Genomic DNA, 15,022 nt, shown 5'->3' with positions numbered 1-15,022 from the left:
TCTCCCAAGCATGAAACACTTTTCAAAACACTTAAGAAACTTCTCTAAAAACAAGTGAAAAACACTTTTCAAAGCATGATTCAGTATTTCATGCACACTAACAAGTGTAGGCTGCCCTCCGAGAAAGAAAAAAAAAATCGTTGGTCCCATACGGGGAAGGCTGCCCCTTCATTAGAGGTGGGGCTAAGTGGGTCTTCCATTCCTACCTCCCCATTGACAAAAGGGTGGCCGACAATCCCACAGCTTATTTTTGGAAATAAAACTACTTTTTGCTTTTCTATCCAAATATATTTCACAATAGATTCCTTTGTATTTTCTTATATCATTAAAATATATATATATTTTTTTACAAAATACAAATTTCCTACAAACCCTCATATTTTTCACAAAATTCCAACACAATTTCCAATGAAAGACAAAAAGTGGAAAGAGGAAAAAAGAATGAAAAAAATGTTTATATTAAAATAATGTGTAGTAGTGATTCCTTATACATTAGGAAACATTGTAACTACCCAATAATGTCAGTTAAATTTAGGAAAATTGATGTGGGTGAGCTGTTGTGATTTTTTTAATATTTTCCCTAAATGGAATGAGCTATAGAGTATTTGCTTTTAGTACTCTAACATAGGGGGAAGAGGATCCTCTCCAGGCTATTTTGGATTGGAGAATATCCAATTAATGGTCAAAATCTCTATAGAGAGATCCTATAACCATAAATGGAATATATGTCCCATTAATATAAATAATAATAAAATATTAATTATATTTTTTAAAAAAAACCAAGGGGTGGCTTCGACCACCCCAAACCGGCTAGTTTGGGTGGCTTCAGTCGCTCCCATGTCACCAACCCCAAGGGTTAAAAAAAAAAAAAATTTATGGCCAATTAAGTTTTTGTTTTTTTTTTTTTTGGCTCTTACGAGTAGTTCGGCCACCCCCAAGACTCATGAGGGTGGCCCAGACCGGCCAGTATGGGGTGGCTAAAGACCATACTTTCTTTTTCTTTTTTTATTATTTATATTAATAAGACATATGTCCCATTTATGACCGCAAGATTTTTCTAGCCATTAATTAGATATTCAGCGATCCATTTTGGATCGGAGAGAATCTTATTCCAAGAGAGGGAGTGCCCTAGAGCCACTCCTAATCCCCAATTATTATTATTATATTTTTGTACCTTTTTCTTGGAAAATGGTATAATTATATTTTTTACAGGTTCCTTTAAAACTTAACAAAATATATATACAGATGGAATGATCAATTTAATAACGAGAACAAACTCAGCAAGCTATAAAATAAAAGTAACAACTCAGGGATTAATTCATTAACATTTTGTTTTGTTTTGTTTCTTTATGTTAAAAAAAAATTGCATTTTCTGATTTTTTTTTTTCTTTCTATTTTTCTGAGAATGTGTTTTTTTAATCTTATCTAGGGTATTTTCTCATTTTGGGTCACGAAAGGAAAATATTACAATCCAATGGCAAGATTGAAGGGAACATTGTAAAAAGTAAAATATTGGAAAACATTACAAGTAAGGTGGTAATTAAAGAGGAGTAACTGTAGTCTTGAACAAAATTTTGTAGAATCCACAATACTGAAAAGAGGGTCCGATTGTTCATATTGGCAAAATGACGTTATCGATAGCCCCCCCATGACGTTTTACCAACAGAAAGGAGCAAGCTCTAACCATCCATCCCTCTATCTATTATGAGAAGAGAAGATAGGCTGTGGCACTTGCATTTACTTTCCTTGACAAACTTGAGATAGTGCTACCCCATAAAGTTTTTAGTTACTTTTCCAACCTCAGAATCAGTAAAACCATAGGAACTGATTTTATATTTTTTCCCTGCAAAATAAAGCTGTCCACAAACGGATGATCTAGACATTGCCTACACCAGTAACATGGTTCAAAACATAAAAAGCCATACATTTAGCATATAATGTGTTCCAAAATAAAGATACAATCCATTTAGACCCTTCCTGTGCATAACATAAAACCAATATCTACAGTCTACAGGTAGGTATAAGAAGCTCAACATACCTTAGAGCAAATGCTTTGAAGAGTATTTACCACCCTCCTTTGCCACTTGTGTCATTCTGCTTCCCCCAAGAGCTTCCTGCTGCTTTTCCCCACGAATCAGTTGGTTCTCCATCCCCGTTAGCTCCTCCTTTTGCATCTTTTGATTGATTCCAAGGAGATGACCGACCCCCATCTGCAGCACTTGAACCTGTTCCTCTATTCCAAACTGAACCCTTTAGATCATTTGTTTCTTTAACTTCCTTGGTGATGGTCGACTTGTCCAAGTTAGACCACTGGCTCCCACCAGAAGCATTTGATCCCCAATTGTTTCCCTTGCTTCCACCAGCTTCATTAGTTGAAACGGTTCCTTTGTTCCACCCACCAGCTACAGCATTACTATCAGCAATGTCTTTACCCTCTGTTGGCTGGCTCCATCCCGAGTTAGACCACTGGCTCCCACCTGAAGCATTTGATCCCCAATTGTTTCCCTTGCTTCCACCAGCTTCATTAGTTGAACTGGTTCCTTTGTTCCACCCACCAGCTGCAGCATTACTACCAGCAATGTCTTTACCCTGTGTTGGCTGGCTGCATCCCGAGCTATTCCAACTGCTGGATTGATTGCTAGTTCCACCACTTCCTGCACTCCAGCTCTGCAACTTCTTATCACCACCTCCATTGTTCCAAGTTCCGGCACCATCATTATTTTTCCACCCATCCCCTGCTCCTTTGTTCCAGTCAGAGGGCTTATCCTCACTATAGTCATTTCTGTTGTTCCAACCACTGCCAGGGTCCCTCCTTCCACGGCCTCCATCTCCAAATCCTCCTGTGTCTGATCTGCCACCAAAACCTCCTCGGTCCGACCTACCCCTACCACGAAAGCTCCCACCGTCTCTGCCTCCAAATCCTCCTGTGTCTGATCTACCACCGAAACCCCCCCTGTCTCTGCCTCTGCCTCCAAAACCCCCTCTACCTCTAAAGCCTCCTCTATCTGAACTGCCTCTACCTCCATAGCCTCCCTGAGAATTCCCACCACTTGCCCAATTACCAGAACTGTCACTTTGATCTTCATTTCCAGACTCCCAATTTCTTTTCTTGCCCCAATTAGAATTCTGGTTTGCATCACCAGATCCAGTTTTCCAATTACTTTTGCCCCAATTAGAATTCTGGTTCCCACCTTCAGTCCCATCACATTTTTTACTCCAACTGGAATTCTGGTTTGCATCACCAGATCCAGTGTTTGATGCATTCCAACAAGAGGATTTTGAGCTCTTCCATGGGTCTCCACTTTCGCCAATCTCCTTATCTACCCCCGCTCCTTTGTTCCAACCTGATCCATCATTATCACCAGATGCATTGTCTCTCTTCCAACTATCATCTTTTCTATCCGAATCAGAAGCTCTGGATTTGCCCCAACCAACTGTTTGATCACTGTTCCAACCAGACCGGTTCCCCGAGGACATACCATCATTTGTCCTAGTATCTTCTTGATCCCTGTTCCAATCAGATTGTCCTTGACTGAATGATCTTCCCCTGCCAAATTGACCTCTACCTCGTTGGCCACCTCCCCTCCCCCCCCTTCTCCCACCAGACCCAAAACCCTCATCAGCTTGTTTACTCCATGAAGACCCTTCATCTGGTTTACTCCAAGAACCTCCATCTTGGTTGTTCCAAGAAGAACCTTTATCTTTGTCCCAAGATCTTCCATTATCACCAAAGGCCTTTGGTTTGTTCCAACTACCTGTCTGTTCCTGATTACTGGACCTGCCTTTACTCCATCCAGTTACATCTTCACTTATATTTTTCAGGTTACCCCACTTTGGGGTTTGACTTCCAGTGACAACTTTGGCTTCATTCCATCCACTTGCCTCATCAGTTTTTTCAACTTCTCGTGCCGAGTTCCCACCTGCATTACCCCAATTCCCAGTCTGATTCTCTGCAACAGGCATTGAACTTTTCCAATCTGTCTTGCATCCACTAGATCCATCCCTACTGCTCGATTTTTCAATGGCCTTGCCCCAAGAATCTTCTTGAATTGCACTAGCATTGCCTTTATCTTGGCTATCCGCAGCTTTGCCCCAAGATCCCTCACCAGCAACGACATCTTTGCCCTTGTCCCAAGAATTCTGTTGAATACGGTCAGAACCTGTGCTTTTCCAGCCATCCCAAACAAGACCAGAGCTTTTATTCTTTTCACAAGATCCAGCTTCAACTACATTTTTACCTTTGCCCCAAGAATCCAGTTGATTCTTTCCAGTAGTTGCACCACCCCAACTGCTAGTTGGATTTACACCAACACTCTTACCTTTGTTCAAGGGCTCCCCAGATGTTCTCCAACCCCCCTGATTATCAGATGTGGTTTTGTTCTCCCAGGTGGCTGCAGCATCATTTGAAGAATCAGCTGGAGTTTCAATTTTGTCTCCTTTGGCCCAATTGTCTCCAGAAACTTTTGGGGTGCCTGAGCCAGTTGTTATTGCTTTACCCCAGCTATTAGATGAACCCCCCCAAGAGCCAGTTTTCATAGTAGCTTTGTTCCAAGCATTTTCACCTTTTTCACTTCCACCAACATCATCAACAGCTTTATTACTAGAAGTTGCAGCACCCCAGGATGATTTCTCGTTCACTGCTGCAGCAGACGCATTTTCATTAGCTTCTGCAACACCCCAGGATGATTTCTTATTAGCTGCTGAAGCAGCCCAGGGTGATTTTTGATTAGCTGCTGTAGCAGCCCAGGATGAGCTTTCGTTAGCTGAGGCGCTGCTATTATTTGGCGCCAGTTTGCTCTCCCAAGCAGCATTTTCCACATCTATACATCATAACAGACAAATAATGAACCAGATTTACAGAACTGATGAAACTTTTAGTAAATTTCATTGCATATTCAGAAACATGGTGAGTTATATACCTTTTTTGGCATCATTGCCCTCAGAACTGAAAGGATTCGCAGAACTGGACTCTGGCTGAAGCTGAAATCATCAGAAAACTCAAAACTCATTGAATAAGAATTGTCGCAGATGGCACACATGCGCGCGCGCACGCACACACATATATATTCACAGAGAAAGGGAGAGAGATGAACTAAAATATTTAGAGCAAGTTCAAAACCAACCGAAAAGCCTGAGGCAGGGAAACTAGGCCAAGAGCTCCTGCACAAAAGTAGAAGAAGGATGCATGAGATATATTATTATTACTATTTCCTTTTTCTTTTACAAATTACATATGGATATGGGTTAAGATTAATGTGTCGTAAGGAGGCCTTAGGGTAAACCATTTGTGGCATGATAAACTGATTAACATCATGACAAATGCAGAGTGAGGTATTGGCAACTACTATCAGTAAGACCATTAGACAAAGAACTTTATTTTAGTTGATGGGTAAATCATGAGTCAATTAATGCATCACGTGGCTAGAATGCAGGGTTCACCCCTGAAAGAAGGATGGTACTACCAGGCCACTAGCACCTTTTTTATTTCAAACGAGGTACATAGAAGTATAGAACTACAATCACACAGATTGTCATCTACATAATCTGCATGAAATAGAACCCTTGACAGTTGACAAGATAGAAAACTGACTTATGGTCATTTTTCGTTTCAAACAAGTATTTCATTGTTAAGACAGTGAATTTGAGCAGTCATCCAGCAATGAAGAAATAATTCTAAAGGTGAAAAGGCAAGTATTTCAGATAATCTGCTAAAAAAAAAAAGATTTTAATTCTTGTTACAGAACCATATGTGAATAAAAAAACATTACACATCCAATTAACAGAGCTTCCAGAAAATAATCATAAAGTGAAGTCAGTCAGATAGTGTATTACCTAAATCCTGCCATTCGGAAATGTTTATATTAAAAGGGTAAATCCCCACTTCCACCAGTATCTAGGATAACCTAACTTGTGGTTGAGAGTTTTTCATGTAAAAGGGCTATGTAGGACTCCATCATGCGCAATACCACTGAAACCAGCTCCTACATTTTTTTCTTTATCGGGGTAAGGTAAGAATTAAACAAATCAAAGAAAATAAGAACAAGTGGACAGGGCGTATCCCAAAAAACTCAACTCAATCTTGAGAGAGGAAGGACACACAATCCACTTCCTCCCTCAAAAAGAGACTGTGACCTTTAAAGCAATCTGTTCCGTTAAAAAGACTAAAGATCACGGAGGACATTGCACCTAACTCTAACCCAAAATATGACATCATTTGAGACAATACAAGCATTCCTAATCCTATTGCACCTACATTTAAAATATCACATAAAGCACAAAGCTCTGCCATGTGAAATCCGATTTCCCAAACATATCATTTGCTGTTTTACATTCACCGAGTCGCATATAGTGATACATCAATGCACATGACATTCTTGGCCCAATTCAGACAAATGTAACTTTCCATCTATATGTAGGTTGCATATGAAGAGATCATATACCAACAAAGCCAGCAACTTCGAACAATCAGGCAACGCATTTAGGGCTGGTTTGATTGTCCTAAAAACTTGATGCCTCCATCTCCATGCACATTTTGTAAATTTTTTCAAAATCAAATTGGAACAATCTGAAAAGGCCACTCAAGAGAGACACAAACATCATCTTGGAAATTTTGAAGCAACAGATTTTTAATAACCATGCAAATTTGAAGTAATAAATTCTTTTCTTCTTCTAGTTTTTTTTTTATAAGTAATTCTTTTCTTCTTCTAGTTAGGATGTTTTCTCATGTATACTTCCTATGTACCTAAGGGTGCCTTACACATTTAATGATATCTCAATTAGTTATAAAAACAATAAGCATGCAAAGATGACTTAGCCCATCTAATACAAGGGTAGCTCCAACTTCTTTATGCTCCAGTTCTACTTGATGGATTTCCGTAAAATCATTGTTAAAAGTACAAACTGGGACATTCAAATGGAGAAGCAGACAAGCTCTTAAAATTTACAAATATAAGATTCAAAAAGAAATTTCTGCAAGCTCTTGTAGCGATCCTCCTGGACCCCCTGGGTCCCTCCCTGATGCCCAATATATACTCCTAGTTTATTTCCGGAATTTTTACAGCATATACAGTATGAATGAGTTGATAAGTGAGATAACCAAAATTGTACCTTTCACCAGACAGCCCTCCAGAATTCCAACTATCACTCCCTGCTAATGTTTTGGCTCCACCCATCCAATCTTTCAAAAAAAAAAAGTAAAAGTTCCCGTAAGGTACAATGAAGTATATATCTTAAATGAAACAGAAATTGCCATGCAAAACACTAAAACACATGTATATATATAATCTAATAACCAAACCTTCATGTTACACAAGAAGATTCTTCTCCCATGCACAATTTCAATAATGTGATGGTACAAAATTTCACAAATATGGTGTTCCAGAAATAATTTTCTTGAAGAATAAATAGGTCCATACCTCTAGAACAGTCTTCAGTTCCAAGCAGATCAAATGGTTTTATAGAACTGGATTCAGGATCCTCACTTTTATCGTTGGGAAGAAGCATGTCAGAATAGTTATTGTATAAAATTAATCAAAATCAGGTCGAAACGGATCATTAAAATTGTGAAAGAGTACCTTAGAGACATGGTAGAGCTCTTCCCTCGAACCTCAGAAAGATGCTCGCTTTTGACTGCAGGAATACCAACATATGGAGATAAATCATAACAACGACCAAACCACATCCAACAGAATAAGAACAGACCCATCATTAACAAACCTGTAAGAACCTTGTGCTGAGAATCAAGTTTCACTGTAACATCAGAATGACGTATAGCTAAAACACGGCAGAGGTATCCCTTCAGAGGACCAACACGGATTCTCAAGGTCTGACCAATAGAGAAGATTCCATCTTTATCCCTACGGTTGACTGCAATGAAAAACATTTATTTAAGTAGATAGGGGAAAACCCTGGTATCTACTGCTGATAGCTTAAAATTAAGGCATTGATATCTACACCAATACATACATTCAGAATTGCTTTCCCTAGCTTGCCATGGCTTTTGAGGTGAAAGAGGTGATTTAGGAGATGATGTGAAGTCTTCAAAACCCGAGAAACCTGATTCAACACCCTGAACGAGGGAGAACAAAGATCACTAGTAAGAACATCAGGATCCAAAAATCTTTCCCCACTCTTAACCAACCCCCCCATCCCCCCCCAAAAAAAAAAAAAAAAAAACACTTAGGAAAAGGAACTATGGCTGCTTTTTAAGACTCACAACCTTTTCTTTGCATGCATCAGTGGAGAACACAATTTTCTCACACATTTGAGATTTAGCACAGAAATAACCCGCATTTTCTGTCTCATTCTCATCATACAAAAAGATCGTGCCTCTGTAGATCTTCCTAACAATCCCTTGCCTGCCCTGCAAAAATATAAACAAAGGTATAAATTTTCATCCCCTAAAGGCAAATATAGTCCAGTAAACTACATTTAAAATAATATTTGCATTGGATATTAATATCAAACCTTAGAGGGTCCTTCCAAAACTTTGATAGTATCAGAGACAGAAATGGGCTTCATACGCTGATCTAAAGCAGTAAATTTCATATCAAAGGGCCCACCCTTTAACTCTTTCAGTTGAACAGTCACCACAACAGGTCCTTCTGCACCCTCTTTCAGAATCTAAACAATAACTAGGAGGTAAGTCGCTGATAAAAGAATCAAGCACAAAAACTAAATTATATACCTTGTAAGTATCATCTTTCTCCATGCCTATGATAACACCAAAATCTTTCTTACTGAAATAGCAGACAAAATAAATGCAAATCAGTTAGATGGTTCTAGGCAATATGATAGGGATCACAAATGCAACGTAAGTTTGCATAGGACTCACCCAAAACAGACAAGATCATGCAGTTCAAAGCCGTTTGCCCCACCAGATCCAGAGGAACCCTCTCCTTTCCCACCACCTTTATCAGAAGGTTTCCCACTTCGTAGGTTTCCCACGATCCGTGTTTTCTTTTGTTCACCGTAAAGCTGTGAGAGCCAGTCCAAATCATCGGATTCATTATTCTCAGAAGGTTTAAACTTTAGGAGCTCCTCTTCTGATGGATTAACTCCCCAACAGCTTAAAGAATCTACTGATACTTTCTTGTATAAATATCCATTGTTGAGCATCAGACCATCAAGAACCTCAAAAACCTTGTTGGTGTCACGATCACGTCTGTATTTTATGAGAGGCCGGAACTCCCTACAAAGGTGAAATGTGTGTGTGTGTGTGTGTGTGTGTGTGTGTGTGTATCAGAGGCTTTGAAATGACAAAATGTAAAAGACATGATCATGCATATTACTCAAGTTCACGAGCGCTCATCAGTCTTGGTGCCGGACTGGACTTATTCTTGAGGCTAACTCCCCCACCCTGTAAGAATGATATTACTGAATACATGTACCAACTTTATTTTTCAAAATAATAATAATAAGGATGTTCTGATTGTAACACAGGAGTCCGAAAACTTCTCAAAAAATAAATTTCCAATTGAACCAACTCCTTAGGCAGTAAATGGCCATAAACTTATAAATGGAAAAATCCAATGCATTCAACACATAAAAATAAAAAAAAAATAAAAAAAACACAACTTCGCCATATAAATTTCCAACTGAATATACTCCATAAGCAGTAAATGACCGTAAGATTATAAATGGCACAATCCAATGCCTTCATTCAACACATACAAAAAACAATTCTTAGTTGTAATGAGGCACTGATGACTTCTAATTTCTATCCAACCGTCTCTGTAAGAAACAAAGAAAAGCCCTAGAATTTTCACGTTTACTTCCAGACCTTTACTTCTTTTCTTTTTTGGTAAGCACTTCCAGACCTTAACTGTACAGGAAATACCACCACCTTATTCCTTCAAGATCTTCATGATAAATACTCACCATTGGTTAGCTCCCAAAATATCATAATAGACTAAAGCACATCCAACCTAAAATGCGATAAAGCCATTAATTTGAGAGACCCCTAACAATATAATTATATGGCACTTCAACAAGCAAGTCTGGTTGTCAGAGGCAAGGTTCCTAAGAAGCAGCTTTTACCAAAAATAAGAAAAATGCTCACTAAAGGAGATGATTATCAGGGTTCGCAATAAAACATAGTTGCACCAGTTATGAATCTCCATATGTATCTTGTCTTGGCTGAAGCCATAAGGCAATGAGGAAGTACACATAAATTACAGGATGTAATTGGGATTACTTACCTATCATTCAGTGAATTGCAAACTATAATATTTGACTTCATCTTTAAATCCTAAACTAAAAAATATAACATAAAGGTAGGACTCCATGAATTAACAAATATGAACTGCATAAACAGTGATACTTTTACTAAGCAACTTTAGATGATTCAAAGCATTGGTAGAGGAATCTGTAGTTTCTTTTAATGTTTGTGCCTTTTTTTTGTCCGCGATCCACCAAATTTTTTTAATTAAAAAAAAAAAAAACATAAAATGCAAAATTGTGCATAGGAAATTTAGACTAGCACTAAGGATTATGTAACTCAATTTGGCAATTCCATACAAATCTTATGCAATAAATGACTCAATCTAGCAGTCACATATTGCATAAGATTATTGTAAAAAACATCAATTATCACCAGGGAAAGAAAAATGAAGGTATAAGCTTGTAGATCAATTCGGCAGGAAACCAATGTGGAAAATAAATCGCATTACATATTTTGCAGCCAAGGCTTGTAGATCAATTCTTGGTATAAGCTTCACAGTTGCTCTTTTGCGATCATTGTTCACAGCCACAATCTACAGACAAAATTGAAAATTAAGAAATAAGTACTAAATGTGGCTAGAAAGCAACTAAGACCACTAGAGAACACAACCTGTGCCAGGTCTCCCTTGTATTTCCCATTCTTCACACGAGCCCACATGCCCTCGGAAACTTCATTGCACTTACTTCGGGCAGAGAGCAAATGAGAAATTTCATTTTTTGGAACTGGCATTATTCGAGTAGAATATATGCTAGAAAGCCCTTTGCATGCCTGAATTTACAAACGCATACTATAGCTATTAGTCTACTTATAACAGAGTTCGCTATAGGAGCAATTCTATGAGTACTGGTAGTCACAAGATCATCGAATATATTACCTCATTAACATCATTTTGCTTGTCAGCTTCTATGTAAATGAAACCTTTTAGATGATCAAGAGCAAATGCAGACAATATCTGAAGTTTGGTACCTAATAATTTCAAGTCAACGTATTTCTGCATAAGACAGAAAGCTGAATGCCTCTCCCGTCCAACCTACAGTCAGCGAGTAGTAGTTAAACACAAAGTAAAGGAAGGCATGAGGGGAGGAGAAGCTTTAAAAATTAGCATTATGAATTATAAAAACAATATTCCAAGTACCATACCGTGCATTTAACTTTCCAGATGGTCGGATACTTTGCAGAAGGTACAAAGGAATTTCTTTCAATCGATCTTTTGTTATCATAATCATCCCCAGCATATGTAAACATATTAGAACCATCCTTGTAGCGCTCTTCCATCATTTTATCAAATTCTTCCTCATTCATCTCCTCCTCTTTGGGGAAAAGTAGATGGTTCTGTGCTTTACCTTGTTCCTTTGTTATATCCATCTCTGAAACAACTTCTTCTTCCACAAAATCTGTTCCCGGAAATGGGTTTGGGGGAGGGGCGGGAGGGAGGGGGAAATGATTGGTTAAAAATGCTTATCGGAATAAAACAAGATGACACAAAATTATACTCTAAATGCATGTGACGCACAAACTATGTATGACTTCACACATGACTACAAATATCAGGCCATACTGATGAAGCACAAGAAACCTTATTTTATATCAAGTTGTACATCGAAAGTCAAATGAAGATATAGATCATATCCCTTGTCTTGGGTACAATGTACAGAGACTGATCAATCTCTCAGAACTCAACTCTATTGAATTCTATCTAAAGTTATAACCTTTTCTTAATTTTTGCTACTTTCTCAACTGGATACATATTGTATCATATTTTTCATGCTAGCATATCCATTGACCTGTCATACCTGGAAAAACCATATTAGCCCAATTTCCCTCGCCAATCCAACAAAATTTTAAAGGGAACTTCTGCCTCAATCTCTCCCTTAGGAATAATCAACCTAAACATCCCTTGCATGCGGCTTAATTATGTCAAGATTAAGGACCAACCATCTGGTAGGCCAATATTTTATTTTCTATACAACTAAATAAAATATGGGACAAATGCAGGTCCTTCCAATCCTGCAGATTATCATACAGCTCAGGCATCTATTTAAGGTCAATGATCATGTAACAAATCCAATCCCTCTTGCACAAGAACACAACAAGGCATTAAAGTAGCTTAAGCTGCAAAACAGTCAGCAAGTGATTCAGTGATTACTACTCTTCAATGCGTAACAAGAAAACTGCTGGGAGGTTATGGCTACATGGCAAAGCCAAATTTGCTAGAAAATATGGTTACATAGCAGACCCCATAATATTCTACTATGAAAAAAGAAAAATACTAGAACTAAGGCATCTATTTAATGAATGGACATGTAGTGGATTCCAATCCTTCTTGCACAAAAATGCGACAAGGCATTAAAGTAGCATAAGATGCGAGACAGAAGCAAGTGATTCAGTGATTACCAGTCTTCAATGCATAGCAAGAAAACAGCTGGTGAGTTTCACAGAGATTTGTAACTGTATGGATATATAGCAAAGCGATACTTGCTAAAAAAAACTGGTGACATAACACAGCCCCATCATATTGTACTAGGAAAAAAGAAAAAAACCGAACGTGGACACCATCATAACATGTTCGCTGGATCTGACTCTTGAAAAAATCGCTTAACCAAAGCCTTTATGCATACCGTATATATTTGTGAATAATAAACAAGGCACAATTTACAGGCATTACCACAACAACGTGACAAAGCTTATTCTCAGATCAAAGACTTTGGTAGAAACTAGTAAATACACATACAATCCTTCATGTATATCAGAAATACGTCTATGTATGTGATGAAAACGCACAAATTTCACCATCTTTATTCTTTTACCACAAAGGGCAACATTTGAACAACAACATCTAAAAGCTATAACCCTTCATTTAAAATCGTGATGAGACATTTATCATGTTATGTATGCAACTAAAACCGCGGAAATTTAACAGCATCAGTACAAAAACGTGAACTGTGACCTATAACTCAGTCCATTGTCCCCCCAAACCCCAAATCATCCCAGAAAAAACCACTTGGTGACTTAATTTTGCCATTGAACTTAGCTGAAATGGTTTGTGCACAACTTTCCAAAAGTAATTAAAAAAAAACCCGCAGATACCCAAACAAGTCGACTCACATTTTCCCCAAAACGCACACAACCTGAAAAACGCTAGGAACTACACCGTCTCATGTAACATACCTCAAAACTTAAACTATAAATTAAATCAAAAATATTAAAAGGAAAACCCTTAAACACCGAAAGTTCAAAACTGATCCCACAAAATTCTAAAATCCAAAAGAAAAAAATAATAACTAAAAACCATCAATAAGCACCATTTTTACAAATCAAGCTCCAAAAAATAACCTCAAAACCCTAATGAAAACCACCAAAAGGCAAATAAAATTACCAAAACCAAAAAAAAGAGAGAAAGAAAAGAAACTTTATTTTCACAATCGATCTCCAAATAATACCTCAAAATCCTACAAATCCCCCACGAAAACCCTAAAACAAACACAATGCACAGACAAAACACAAAACACAGAAGAGAGAGAGAGAGAGAGAAATGCACACAATTATCGATGTCACTGTCGTAGCTGGAATCGGAGTAGTCGTCCTCGCCAGCGGCGTCCTCGAAGAACTGGAGGACCGCGCGGTTCCTCATCCTCCGTCCACCGCCAGTCTTATCGTTGTATTCGTCTTCGTCGCGCTTTCGCTTGCCGTCAGAGGCCTTTCCGGCCACCTCCTTGCCTTTCCTCCCCATTCCTCCGTTAATGGGGGTGCGAGTGACTTCTGGCAGAGTCAGTGCGTCACAGAGCTTAGATATACGTGCGCAATTCAATGTGATTTTACGATAGTATCCCTGTATAGAAAATCGTGCACATTTCAAAAGAAATTCAAATAATTTACGAAAAATGCTACTTTGCATTCAGTATATATATATTATCTATAAGATTGATTTTTTATTTTTTATTTTTTTATTTTGTAAGTTCCAAATAAGATTGATTACTATATTCATTTTTGTATATTTTCCCAGCAAGTTTAAGTCGAGATAAAAAATAGAGATTGTATATTATAAAAATTAGAATTCTTATAATATTGTATTGAGAAAATATTCATACAATTCAACTATTAGTTTACTAATTGTTTTCTAAGTAAATAGGTGTAATTTTCCTATATCAGCAATAAGAAATTCTTAGATTCTGTTCATTAATGTGGTTTTGATATATATATTTTTTGTTTTGTTTTGAAAAAAGAAAATGTTTTAATAAGACATAAAAATGAAAACTATTATCTTATTTTTAAGATTTTTTTTTTTTATTTTAATTATTTATTAATATTTTAATTTTAAAGATGGACTATGCCTCAATTAGGTGGAATAAAGGCGTGAGCATAAAGGCAAAGGAAAGTACATGACACAGGATGCTTTAAGGTGGGTGACGATCAAACCTTCTAATATAAGGTTGAGTGACTTTGTTGGGACATGCAGTCATTGGAACGAATTTTACTAAAATAACATGTGCGCAGTAATTTAAATAACGGTTAATATTGAATCTTTCAAATTTTTTTTTTTTTTTTTTTCTCTTTTATATTAAAAGCTTTTAAAAGTAAATTAGTTTTGAGATTTAATCTTAATCGTTGTTTGCAATATAGCATACATACTCTTATTAAAATAATAACATTTAACATGTAAGCCAAATCTTATTAGAACATTTGGGTAAGTACCGCGCTTCAAATAATTTTGATGGCAAGTGGAAACTAAAAGGTATATTGGATTATATTGGATCGAGAAGGATGAGTTTCGAGGATGTTCACTACAAAAAAACCATTTTT

General features: G+C 37.4%; 1 protein-coding gene across 2 annotated transcripts; it reads right to left on the bottom strand.

Annotated features, from left to right (window-relative positions):
* Positions 1–1,806: 1,806 nt before the first annotated feature.
* On the bottom strand, positions 1,807–13,994 carry LOC132186122 (protein RNA-directed DNA methylation 3). Of its 2 annotated transcripts, XM_059599945.1 has the most exons (18): positions 13,763–13,994; positions 11,363–11,616; positions 11,097–11,252; positions 10,832–10,990; positions 10,671–10,754; positions 9,291–9,358; positions 8,834–9,190; positions 8,687–8,738; positions 8,467–8,622; positions 8,219–8,362; positions 7,966–8,068; positions 7,717–7,866; positions 7,575–7,629; positions 7,416–7,480; positions 7,108–7,177; positions 5,124–5,160; positions 4,920–4,980; positions 1,807–4,820 (listed from the first exon to the last, which is right to left on the bottom strand). In XM_059599945.1, the coding sequence occupies exons 1-18, from the start codon at positions 13,950–13,952 to the stop codon at positions 2,065–2,067; spliced, it is 4,917 nt and encodes a 1,638-aa protein (XP_059455928.1). In that variant the 5' UTR covers positions 13,953–13,994; the 3' UTR covers positions 1,807–2,064. The 2 variants fall into 2 exon arrangements, with proteins under 2 accessions (XP_059455928.1, XP_059455929.1); XM_059599946.1 differs by lacking the exons at positions 9,291–9,358; positions 10,832–10,990; positions 11,097–11,252; positions 11,363–11,616; positions 13,763–13,994 and having other exon boundaries at positions 10,671–10,756.
* Positions 13,995–15,022: the final 1,028 nt, after the last annotated feature.

This window comes from Corylus avellana, chromosome ca7 (assembly GCF_901000735.1).
Source record: "Corylus avellana chromosome ca7, CavTom2PMs-1.0".
Taxonomy (NCBI): Eukaryota; Viridiplantae; Streptophyta; class Magnoliopsida; order Fagales; family Betulaceae; genus Corylus; species Corylus avellana.
The sequence above is the reverse complement of the archived record's forward strand: the minus strand, read 5'-3'. Positions and strand labels throughout refer to the sequence as shown.